This window comes from Amblyraja radiata, chromosome 6, assembly GCF_010909765.2.
Source record: "Amblyraja radiata isolate CabotCenter1 chromosome 6, sAmbRad1.1.pri, whole genome shotgun sequence".
NCBI lineage: Eukaryota > Metazoa > Chordata > Chondrichthyes > Rajiformes > Rajidae > Amblyraja > Amblyraja radiata.
The window spans coordinates 43,405,697-43,418,787 of record NC_045961.1 but is presented as its reverse complement, the minus strand read 5'-3'; the positions used below and the strand labels follow the sequence as shown (position 1 = coordinate 43,418,787).

The 13,091-nt window shown below is 42.8% G+C and overlaps 2 protein-coding genes across 10 annotated transcripts in view; both read right to left on the bottom strand.

Moving 5' to 3' along the window:
* LOC116974308 (E3 SUMO-protein ligase RanBP2-like) overlaps positions 1 to 7,676 on the bottom strand; it is a 60,276-nt gene extending 52,600 nt beyond the window's left edge. For 3 of the 4 annotated variants that reach the window (XM_033022640.1, XM_033022642.1, XM_033022641.1), the window contains exons 1-2: positions 7,350 to 7,635; positions 6,766 to 6,833 (exon numbers count right to left, since the gene is read on the bottom strand). In XM_033022640.1, the coding sequence (XP_032878531.1) occupies positions 6,766 to 6,833; positions 7,350 to 7,424 (143 nt within the window). In that variant the 5' untranslated portion in view covers positions 7,425 to 7,635. Of the gene's footprint in view, positions 1 to 6,765; positions 6,834 to 7,349 lie in introns of all 4 variants that reach the window. The other variant, XM_033022639.1, reaches the window with a different exon arrangement.
* Positions 7,677 to 10,046: 2,370 nt separating this feature from the next.
* Positions 10,047 to 13,091, bottom strand: part of lims1 (LIM zinc finger domain containing 1) — a 118,778-nt gene continuing 115,733 nt past the window's right edge. For all 6 annotated transcript variants that reach the window (XM_033022636.1, XM_033022637.1, XM_033022638.1 and 3 more), the window contains one exon: positions 10,047 to 12,453. Coding sequence is in view for 2 of the 6 variants with exons in the window: in XM_033022637.1 (XP_032878528.1) it covers positions 12,339 to 12,453 (115 nt within the window). In the remaining 4 variants the exon portion in view is untranslated. The remainder of the gene's footprint in view (positions 12,454 to 13,091) is intronic.

Genomic DNA, 13,091 nt, shown 5'->3' with positions numbered 1-13,091 from the left:
ATAAAATGTAGTCGGAGACAGTAAGACTGGTAGGAGAACTGGGAAAGGGGAGGAAGAGGAAAGAGAGGGAAAGCAATGGCTGCTTGAAGTTACGCAAGCAAAATATGAGGTGCTGTTCCTCCAATTTGTGCTGACAATGGAGGAGGCCCAAGACAGAAAGGTCAGTGTGGGAATGGGAGGGAGAGTTAAAGTGTTAAGCAACCGGAAGATCAGGGCAGTTTAGGCGAACCTAGCGGAGGTATTCAGCGAAACGACCGCCGAGCCTGCATCTTGGTCTCGCCGATATACAGGAGTCCACACCTGGATGAGCGGATACAGTATATGAGGTTGGAGGAGGTGCAAGTAAACCTCTGCCTCACCTGAAAAGACTGACGGGGTCCTTGGATGGAGTTGGGGGGTGGGGTAAAGTGACAGGTTTTGCATCTCCTAAGGTTGCAGGGGAAAGTACCTGGGGAGGGGGTGGTTTGGGTGGGAAGGGACGAGTTGAAGAAGGAGTTGCAGAGGGAATGGTCTCTGCGGAAAGCAAAAATACATGGAGATGGGAAGATATGGCTAGTGGTGGGATCGCATTGGTGGTGGCCAAAATGTCAGAGGATTATGTGCTGTATGTGAAGGCTGATGGGGTAGAAGATGAGGACAAGGTGGACTCTGTCTTTGTTATGTATACGAATAAATTGTAGATTCATGTTCAAAGCCATATCGTACAGAAACAGGTACTTTGGCCCACCATGTTCATGACGACCATCTCCACCGCTGATCAATTCTCCAAATTGCATCCACAATGTAAATCGGTATCTGTGCTCAATATGTCTCAGGTAAGAAATGAAAGATATAAAATGGATACAGCGTTTTTGCGCACAATAGGGAAATCAAAAGGCAATCACAAATCAAATTATTTGTACTCATTTATTTTGGTAAGCCAGATGTTTATTGCAGTAACAAACATCATCAAACTGGCCAATAAGGGAGGTGCCATGATAGTCTGGCAAGCTGACCTCTAACCGCACTGAGGCATTCACTGACTCACAGACCAATTCTAATTTTATCACTTCCAGCTGTCTGCCCTACACAGCCTCCTACCTTATCGTTCCCCAGCCCAGCAAGGCCTGGTTTAACCTTCTCCCCAAAATCCATAAATACAATTGCCCTGGCATACCCATTGGTTTTTCCTGGTCTTGTCACACTGAAATTATTTCCATGCACCTCAACTCCATCTAATCCCGGCTGGTCCAAGATAGCGGAGTCAGGGCATATGGGGAGAAGGCAGGAACGGGGTACTGATTGTGGATGATCAGCCATGATCACATTGAATGGCAGTGCTGGCTCGAAGGGCTGAATGGCCTACTCCTGCACCTATTATCTATTGGTCAAATCCCTCTCGACCTATGTCCAAGATACCTCACACGCCCCTCGTCTCTTTAATGACTTCCTCTTCTCAAGCCCCCACTTCCTCCGTTTCTTCCTCGACTGCAGAACCAGCCAATTTCTAACACTGCCTAGCGGAACTGGTCCACCCTCTTAACAACTTCCCTTTTGACTCCTCCCACTTCCTCCAAATCAAAGGCGTAGTTATGGGCACTCGGATGGGGCCCAGCTATGCCTGCCTCGTTGTAGGATACGTCGAACAGTCTTATTCCAGGCGTACACTGGCCCTATCCCCAAATTCTATCTCCGTTACATTGACGATTACATCGGTGCTACCTCCTGCAGCCTTGTAGAACTCATGGACTTCATTAACTTCACTACAAATTTCCATCCTGCACTCAAATTCGCTTGGACCATCTCCAACACCTCCCTCCCCTTTCTTGATCTCACCGTCTTCATCACAGGAGATGGACTATCGACTGACGTTTATTATAAACTTACTGACTCCCATGACTATCCAGACTACACCTTCCCATCTTGCTACCTTCAAAGACTATCCCCTACTCCTAATACCTCCGTCTACGCCGCATCGGCGCCCAAGATGAGTTGTTCCATACCAGGACATCTGAAATGTCCTCATTCTTTAGGAAACTGGGGTTCCCCTATTCTATCATAGATGAGGCCCTCAAACGTTCTTGTTCCTCCTACCCCTAGTCGCAACATGGATAATGTCCCCCAAGTCCTTACCTTTCACCCCATCGGCCGTCTCATACAACACAATAATCCTCCGACATTTTTGCCACCTCCAACGGGATCTCACCACTAGTCACATCTTCCCATCTCCACATCTTTCCACCGAGACTGTTCCCTGCGTAACTCCCTGGTTAACTCATTCCTTCCCACCAAAACCACCCCCTCCCCAGGTACCTTCCCCTGTAACCGCAGGAGATGCAACACCTGTCCCAATACCTCCTCCCTCAACTCTGCCAGGGACCCCAACAGTCCTTTCAGGTTAGGCAGAGGTTCACTTGCATCTCCTCCAACCTCATATACTGTATCCATTGTTCAAGGTGTGGATTCTTATACACTGGGCGAACATTTCGCAGAAAACATCTTAGCTCAGTCCGCCTGGACTTACTGATCTCCTGGTGCCAAACACTTTAATTCCCCTTCTCATTCCTTCACTGACCTCTGTGTCCTAGACCTCATCCATTGTCAAGAGTGATGCCAAATGCAAATTGGAGGAACAGCATCTCATATTTCACTTGATAGGCACAAAATGCTGGATTAATCAGAAGGACTGGCAGCATCTCTGGAGAGAAGGAACCGGTGACCTTTCGGGTCTTAACCAGAAACGTCACCCATTCCTTCTATCCAGAGAGCTGCCTGTCCAGCTGAGCTACTCCAGCATTTTGTGTCTCTCTTGGTGTAAACCAGCATCTGCAGTTCCTTCCTACATCTTTCATATTTTGCTCGGACATCTTGCAACCCAGCGGTATGAATATTGATTTCTCTAACTTCAAGTAACTCTCATTCCCTCCGTCCCTTCCCCACTCAAGTTGTACCAGCATCAAAGTTGTCTTGCTGAGTCTCATTGTCTGTAACTCGTTTTCACCTAACACACAGCTACAATGGCCTGTATATTTTATCATCGTAACTTTTCTGCATATCTTTTATTCATTTGTTCTATTTCTCTCGTTTCCCTTTCCCGACCCTCAGTCGGAAAAAGTGTCTCGACCCAAAACGTCACCTATTCCTTTTCTCCAGGGATGCTGTCTGACCCAGTGAGTTACTCCAGCTTTTTGTGTCTAGCATTAGAATATAATCTCCTTTAAACTCTTTGAGCTTGTTCCAAAATTCAATTAGGCCATCTGCAGTTTAACTTTATAATAATTCTGTCCAATTATATGGAGGGCATATTTATAATTTACTTTGCTGAAACTGACTTTAGACTTTTCTTTAGGAAACAGGCCCTTCGGCTGACCAAATCCACAACAACCAGCAATCATCCCCGTACACTAGCACTATCCTACACACTATGGGCAATTTACAATTTTACAGAAGCCAACTAACATACAAACCAAAACTGTATGTCTTTGGAGTGTGGAAGGAAATTGGAGCACCCGGAGAAAACCCAGGCAGTCACAGAGAGAATGTACAGACAGTACACGTAGTCAGGATTGAACCCAGGTCACTGGTGTTATCAGGCAGCAACTCGACCGATGCGCCACTGTGCCCCTAGAACAGTGCCTTTGACATAATTATAAATTATAGCAGAACAGCAAATAGCATTATTTACCACCCCCTATCCAAATTTTGGATATGTTGCATCTCTTTTGCAAAATGGCTTCATTAAAGCATTTTGTTGATGTTCCTTTGTATCTGCCTGGACAATTGTTGCAAACTAACAGTGACAATGTATGGGACCACATCCACTATAATATCAATAAAACATCAAAAACTAAAGCTCATTTAACACTGCCCTTCTAACCCATGTGATTGTGTTCAATAAAGGTACTTTCATGTTTGTTAGTACATACTCATCAACACAGGTTTGTGAAAGAAAAACTAATTGGAACAGATCCACAATTCTTAGTGTTAAGTCTTTTGCTTTTCATAGGGTATAATAATATTGATGAATACAGATGCAGCAATACAAATAATGTGTCTCTTTAAGGTTGGCCACAACGGATCTACTCCCATCTATTAGAATCATTACACTATGGTCAAGAAAGCACGTCAATGCCTCGACATCATCAGAAGACAACTAAGGAAATTAATTGTTTCTCCAATTACTCTTAGCAATATCTGTATCTGCACCATGAAAGCATCTGATCGGAATGAATCACAGGGATAGTCATACAGCGTGGAAACAGGCCCTTCGCCCCACTGCATCCATATCGACCAACGATCACTCGTACACTAGTTCTATCCTACACACCAGCGACAATTTACAAAAGCCAATTAACCCACAAACCAGCACGTCTTCAGAAAATGAGAGGAAACCAGTGCACCCCAGAGGAAACTCACGCAGTCACAAGGAGAATGTACAAACTCCTTACAGAATCATACTGGCTCTGTAAGGCAACAACTCTACCACTGTGCTGCAGTGTTGTTACTGTAGCCAATACAGTAGTCATACTTTCTTCTCCCCTTTCCTATTGGGCAGAAGCATGTAACACCAGATTCAAGAACAGTCTCTCACTGCTGTTATTAACTTTTGAATGGAGCTCTTGCATGTTAAGATTGAATTCCCAAAGTCCCAATCTACCTCATTGCGCTCCTTATATTATTTTTCCATCTGCACTTTCCCTGAAGCTGCAATGCTATTTCTTCGAAGATTGACACAAAATGTTGGGAGTAACTAAGCAGGGGACGCAGCATCTCTGGAGACATGGAATGGGTGATTTTTCGGGTCTCGACCCTTCTTCAGATGTCTCGACCCAAAACGTCACCCATTCCTTCTCTCCAGAGATGCTGCCTGTCCTGCTGTTACACCAGCATTGGGTCTATCTTCAGTGTAAACCTGCATCTGCACTTCCTTCCTACACACAATATTCCTCACTTTGTTTACTTACGCTTTTGCACTACCTATTATACTCATGTGCAATATGGTTGTATTAATTGCCAGAAAACCATTTTTCACTGTATCTCGGTACACATGACAATAAACAAATGCAAAACCGTGTGTATGAACTGTCTTGGTTGCAAGTAAAGACTTTGAGCTTTTTGCACTAGTATTAGTGATTTCAATTTATTGTTTTTTGTTTACAATAACTACGTCTTATATTTAGAGACCAGTTATGCTGCTGCAAGTAAACATTGAATTGTTCCGTTGTCGGTACATATGAGTTAACCACTCTTGAAGTGGTTGATGGCTAGGAAGAAAATTAGATGTCAGGCTGGCAAAAATGAAAATCAATTCATCCTGACAATGCATTTAGAGAAGACAAACAGGACACAGAAATGAACACAATCGGATAATGCAGATGATGAAGGGATCCACACCAGAAATGAAATCATAAACGGCACAGGATGTAGAGTCTCTTGCCCAGAGTAGGTGAATCGAAGACCAGAGAACATAGGTTTAAGGTGAACAGAAAAAGATTTAATAGGAATCTGAGGGGTAACCTTTTCATACAAAGTGTGGTGGGTGTATGGAACAAGCTGCCAGAGGAGGTAGTTGAGGCTGGGACTACAATATACGATACATATCCCTTGAACTATTCCAATGTTAGACAAGTACATGGATAGGATAGGTTTGGAGTGATATGGACCAAATACGGGCAGGTGGGACTAGTGTAGCTGGGACAACTTGGCAGATGTAGGCAAGTTGGGACAAAGGACCCGTTTCCACACTGTATCACTCTATGGCATGTCAGCATCCAGCCCTTCAAGCTTGCTCCAGCATTCATTAAGATCATCATCCAATCACGATGACTCAACCTTCCCACTCTTCTGGAGTCGAGTAGTTCAAAGATTTACTAGTCTCTGAATGAAGATATCCTCACCTCAACCCAAAATAACCTGCCTCAAATTCCAGGTCTGCTGCCCCAGTCAGGGAAACACCTTGCATCCAGTCCGTCAAAAGCTTGTAAACATTGTACATTTCATTGGGATCTACTCGAATTCTATCAAGTCTCTGAATGAGTAGATAAGATAGTTAAATACAGAAGAACCAAGCAAGAACCATGCAAACTCAGGTCACATCAAGGATACTGTGATAGACACAAAATGCTGGAGTAACTCAGCAAGTCAGGCAGCATCTTTGGAGAGAAGGAATGGGTGACGTTTCGAGTCGAGACCCTTCATCAGACAGAGAATCAAGGGAGAGGAGATACAGAGATAACGACGTGCAAGGTGTGAGAATAAGACATCAAAGGGGATGTTCAAAGATGTCAGCTAGGAACAACAAAGGTAACAACAGAGATAAAATGTAAGGTACACAAAAAAGCTGGAGAAACTCAGCGGGTGCAGCAGCATCTATGGAGCGAAGGAAATAAGCAACGTTTTTCGGGCCGAAACCCTTCTTCAGACTGATAGGGGGTGGCGAGGAGAAGGAAGGAAAAGGATAAAATGTAATCAGGGACAGTCAGACTGGTCTCACTGTAGAGCCACAATGATAATTTAACACTTGGATGTTGAAGCCAGATAATGGCAGAATATATATTTGTGATTTCTCCTTCATGGTTAATAACCATTATACCAGACTATCACACAAATCACTGAAACATTCAAACACATTTTAAAAGTATACAGCAATACAGCAAGTATCATAGCCTTTGTTTGGGCTGACATAAAAACTAAGCTAAATAGTCTGTGCAACATGACAATTTTACAAGCAGTACATTAGGGCTTTCCCAGTGAAAAGTGGTCTGTAAAAGATGAGAAATACTTTACCTCTTTGCAAGTTCATATTCTTTGGCTTCGTAGTAGAGTTTTGCAAACAAAAATCCTTTGAGTGATTTCTAAAGCAGAGTAAAATAAATTTTAGCCAAATGTTTTTTTAATATATATATAAGAATCCATCCATCCAAAGTTCTAGTCACAAAACATTTCAGCAGAAAATTAAAACTGCAGACAAATTAAGGTCTAAAAGTAGATGTACTGCAGCTATGTAAGTAGTTATTATGCAAGGTAAAACAGTTCTGGGAACAAGGGGGAGCAAATCGAAACTAATGGCGATTAAACTTTAGTGTGAAATAACTTACGGAAGTAGATTACTACTGTTGAAAAAAGTCTATAAGCATACAAAAACACTGATGCAGTTGTAGCCTTCAGTGCTGCTCTGACCAACAGTAAATCCGACGTCTAACCTAATTACCAACTGCTGAGTTTAATGAAAGTGTGGTGCTGAAAGCACGGCCCAGCTCCAGCCTGCGAGCCCCAGGCAAGGCCCACCAGCCCCGGCCTCAGCCAGAGCCTGCAACGCCCGCTGCCCCGCCGCCGTTGATACCGCGAATGGCGGCTCCCCGGGCACTCACCTCGCGGGGCGAGAGCGGCTTGGCGCCCTGCACTGAGGTGATGTACTTCTCCACCTCTTCCTTGCTGCGTATCATGTTTGCGGGGCAGCTTCGGGCGCCGTGTGCTCAATCCACCAGTCGGTCGGTCGGTCGGCCTCGGCCGCCGCCGCTCTCCGCTCTCCGCTCCCCGCCCTCGCAGTCGCAGCGCGCACAGTCGCGAGCAAAGATCTTTAGTCGCGAGCGCCCGTTCGGCCGATCAGCGCGAAACCCAACGACTCGTCCGCCGCCCCTCCGCGCGTGCGCACAGACACCCTCCTCCCCGTCCGCTCCCGTGCTGACGTCATAAGGAGCCCTGACGTCGGCGCCGTCGCGGGACTTCCATTCAAACCTCTCGCGAGGCTTCACGAACAGGGCCGCAGTGGCTCATAGAGTGATACAGCGTGGAACCAACCAGGCCCTTCGGCCCAACTTGCCCCCACCGGCCAACAATGCTCCATCTACACGTGTCCCCAGCTGCCCACGTTTGGTCCATGTCCCTCTAAACTTGCCCCCACCGGCCAACAATGCTCCATCTACACGTGTCCCCAGCTGCCCACGTTTGGTCCATGTCCCTTCAAACTTGCCCCCACCGGCCAACAATGCTCTATCTACACATGTCCCAGCTGCCCACGTTTGGTCCATATCCCTCCAAACTTGCCCTATCCATGTACCTGTGTAATTGTTTCTTAAATGTTAGAATAGTCACTGCCTCAACTACCTCCGCTGGCAGCTTGTTCCATACACCCACCACCCTTTGCACGAACTCTACCTCGGCGATTGTTTCGCTGAACACCTCCACTCAGTCGCCTAAACCTACCTGATTTCCCGGTTGCTAAACACTTTAACTCCCTCTCCCATTCCCACACTGACCTTTCTGTCCAAGTATAATCTATCTTGTAGTGTCACGTCGCTGCCTCAAAAAGGCTGGCAGCATCATCAAGGACCCACACCATCCTGGCCACACACTCATCTCCCTGCTACCTTCAGGTAGGAGGTACAGGAGCCTGAAGACTGCAACGACCAGGTTCAGGAATAGCTACTTCCCCACAGCCATCAGGCTATTAAACTTGGCTTGGACAAAACTCTGAACATTAATAGCCCATTATTTGTTATTTGCACTTTATCTGTTTATTTATTCATGCGTGTATATATTTATATAATGGTATATGGACACAGTGATCTGTTTTGTAGTCAATGCGTACTATGTTCTGTTGTGCTGAAGCAATGCAAGAATTTCATTGTTCTATCAGGGACACATGACAATAAACTCACTTGACTTGATGACGTTCTGGTAAAATTTACCAGAAATGTTACTTTCTGGTAAAATGACTGGGACACCCCTTGCTTCTCCCCTCCATCCCTTCCCCTTCCCGGTTCTCCAACCAGTCTGACTTTCCCTCTGAATGAATGCGTGAATAGGGGGATAGTCAGCTAGAACTACCTTCTTCCAGCTAACTGGTCTATTCTACATTTTCCTTGATCTGCATCTATTTTGATCTCTTACACTTCCTTATCTCTAAACTCTCCCCCGACACTCAGAAGGGGTTTGACCCGTAACGTCACCCATTCCTTCTATTCAGATATGCTGCCTGTCCCGCTGAGTTACTCCAGCATTTTGTGTCTACCTCCTCTGGCAGCTTGTTCCATATCCCCACCATTCTGTGTGAAAAAGTTACTCCTCAGATTCCTATTAACCTCCACTGACTGCAGGCGGAATAGTTGGTGATTCCAGTGCTTAGACATTGAACCATTGAGCTTCTTGTCCGAGATACACCATCCCATTGTTTCTTGTCCTAAATGCACTAAACCAATGTTTATTGTGATAGGTATTCTAAAGCACTCGAATTCTGGTGCTACATAACTAAAGCACTCAGATTCTTGTGCTGGACACTAAAGAACTTAGATTATTGTGCTACAGGGGCACCATAGAAAGAATCTAGTCTTTTGCAAGTGGCAAATTTCACAGGTCGGGCTTCATGACAGCTTATGTCCATTGGGTCTAAATTCAAAACTTTCTGATTTACATCAAAGTAATAGAAAATATAGGGATTGTACTGATGACTTCTTTACCACTGTCAACGTCAGTGTAATGAAAGCTGACAGACAATGAAGAAATTATGTATACATCCGGTACCACTTAGAAGCGCGGAGGGGTAGTGTAGTTGTGCGCGAAATTTTGTGGGGCTCTGAAATTTTTGTAGTGAACAAAATATTCGCACACCAACGGCCTGTCGCGGCCAAAGTGGGACAGGCCCAAGACCCTGGCGTGACGCAACGTCTCACCTTCAACAGCAGAAGCAGGCAAACGATCGCCGAATTCGGCCTTGGGCTCACGGCCGTTACGGTCCAGATCCGCCCCCACTTCTACTCCCAGAGCGGGGCCAATAAAATTGAAGATAGACACAAAATGCTGGAGTAACTCAGCGGGACCGGCATCGCTGGAGAGAAGCAATGGGTGATGTTTCGGGTCTTCTTTTCGGACTGAAGAAGTCTCGACACAAAACGTCACGCATTGCTTCTCTCCAGAGATGCTGCCGGTCCTGCTGAGTTACTCCAGCTTCTGTATATTAAAGTATGCCATGCTGATTTTGAAGAATGTTTTTAATCACATCGCCATAACCACATTGAATGGTGGTGTCTATTGAAGATAAGAACAAAGCCGTAAAGATGACCAAGTGCAACGATTCACAATATATATCTTTTATTACATAATACTGAATACTAGGGCACTGTATGGGTGATACACAAAAAAATACATTCTTTAATAAGAAAATAAATTCAGTTGCGCTTCCCCACTCAACCGGACAAACATCTTTAGTTTAAGAAATTAATGTACTGATGGCATTTCATAACTTCCACGAGAATGTATCAGTGACTAATTAGAAAACTAAAATTTGAGATGAACTCGTTTTTAGGTCATCTCATTATGTAGCACCAGCATTTCAATTAATATGTTGAAATATACCAAAAAAAAGTTACTGCAAACTGTTAGCATGTCCAATAGTTTTAGTATTTGCATTAACTTAAACCTTATAAAACAGTACAAATTTTGCATCGATTATAGTTTGTAAAGCACCTCAAACTATAAAGGAGCAAGAACAAATACTCTGTAGATATACCAGTCCACTTTATTTTAGCAATCAAGTTTTCCTGGAGCGTTAAAAATATTTTTTGCAGAACATTAAAAGATATAAATGTAGCAGTTGACCAGTTTTGCTTTCAAGTATTTGTAGGGAAACCATTGGATTTATTCCTTTGTTGTATTACAGTTATCTACCATGCTAAATACGTTAAGCAATAAACAAATTGTACAATTTAAAAGCATGCAAACAGAACTATTTTCTGTCAAAACTGAGTCCTGCAGTTGTTGTTACAGTGCCTTTTTACTTGAAATATTAATGTGCGAGATATCAGTCATAAATGTACAAGGAGGCCACTCGATGACAGTTGGTGTAATTAACACCTTGAATTATTTAGGTGTTCTATTTTAAACCTTGTAGTAGTTTTCAAAATTAAATCCTACCAAGTGCATAATCCTTGCATGTTTTAAAGTTGCTCATTGATCTTGACAAGCAGTTCTCATGCACAAGATATTCCAGTTATTTCTGAATAATGCATAGTCTTACAATCAATATCTTAAAATGATTATAAACTGTACAAAAATAGTGAAGGTTTATATGCATATATCATTTGAATATACATTGAAATATACTGGTCAATACAATACAGTACACAATGAAGGAATGTGGAACTGTGCTTCTCTTTCATTTGATCGCATGTCTATAAATCCATAAATTTATTTTAGTGGAGTGAAAGAAGCATTGATTTGGTGTAGTGTAAGCACAGTGTGAAATATATAAAGTAAACTACATTGTTACATGCTGCTAATCGAAGCATTTCAAATTGCGTCAAGATGTTTTGGATTGCTGAATTATAAGCCTTGTTTCTACATGCGTGAAATAGATTATATATTAAATCCCTCTACTGTTAGTTTTCCACTATTTTCAATTGCTGGGTATGCATTCGGAGGTTTAACAACCTGTACCATATAACTAGTACCATTTTTGGAAAAAAAATCCAATTCACCATTTTTGGAGATGGCAGCATGGTGCAATGTGTTTAGGATGTTATGTCAGAGATGTGAAATCTGGGTTCCCAAAATATATTCACATACTCAATCTCAGATAATGGAAGGGGAGGGTATAATACTGTATACAAAACAAAATGAGGATGGATCACATAGTCTGACAATATTGGTTTTGTAATTTCTGAACAATCAGGGAAAAAGGTTATATTTAAATAGTCCAATTAATTAACAAACCTGGTTATACTTGGGTAGCATCACAACACGATGGAGGAAACAACTTTCAAATATGGATTTTGCCTGACCCGTTGAGTTCCTCCATCAAGTTGTTATTTTTGCTCAAGTTTCCAGCTACTGCAGTCTGGTGTCTTCAAATATCGATTATTTTAAAATAAATTTAAAATTGAACAAAAGGATATGGCTCTGCAAAGTTAAAACTATTCTTCTGTGGTAACTTTCAAAATCGGTTGAATTTAGGAGATTAATTTAATGACAGGTAAATACAGTAATACTCTTTAATCCAACAAGCTCAGGACTTTGGTAGTGCCGAACTGATAGATATTTCAGAATATTGGATGACTGCCATTAATACTCCAAAGATTTATTCTTAAGATGCTACACAGCAGAATAATGCATCTTCATGTTTACCCGGCGAGTTTAAAGCCGGCACAGGAACATAGGTCCCAGAGAGTTTAAAGCCAGCACGGGAATGTAGGTCCCAGTGAGTTTAAAGGGTGCACAGGATCCGGAGTTCCACTGAGCCAGATACCAAACCACCAGGATTTCCAGAATGTAAATTATTGGATTATTGGAGTTTACTCTATTTGGAAATAATTTTGAATCTGAAACAATGTCTTCTGGAAATTGGCTGTTACTCATTGGTCTCCTTATTTGCGCCCAGCACTTTCAGCCAGTTTCTTCAGTCTTTTCTTCAACTCCAGAGGGAATTTCTCATAACATTTCTTACAAACAGGCTTCATATCAAACTCCACAAACTTGTTTCTGTGGAACAAAAATGAACAACACAGATCAATGTAATGTGCTCTGTTTATCCAACATTAGTTTTCAAATGCAAATGTAATAAATGTAATCAAATAATTTGATTTAAATATGAATAAAATCCCAGGAAAATTTAAAATTGCCAGTTAAGGAAAATAGAAATACATTCCAAAGAAAAAAAAATGCACATGAAATGTCCCTCCACATGGTAAAAGATAATCATGATGACATTTATTGATTTAGTTCCTATTGTGCAAGATAAATTTGAGGTTAAATGAACAGAGTCAGGTGAGTATCTCTGTCTTCGTAAGTGTTAGTTTGAGAAGATTGCAAGAAATTGCAGAGTGTTGTTGATCTAGATCAGTCCATCACACACACGAGACTTCCCACCTACATATACACTTCACGCTGCCTCACAAAGCCAGCCAACACAAATCAAAGACTTGGTCTACCCTATTTGTTCCTCCTTCTTCCTACTCCCTTCCAGCAGAAGCTACAGAAGCTTGAAGGTGTTCCCCAGCAGACCCTGGACCAGTTTTGCCCCCGTTATCTGGCTGATAAACACTTCTTCCATGAACTAGGATACCTCAACCACATTGTGGACATTGGACTTTGTCTAAGAATCTGACATGCTACAAAAA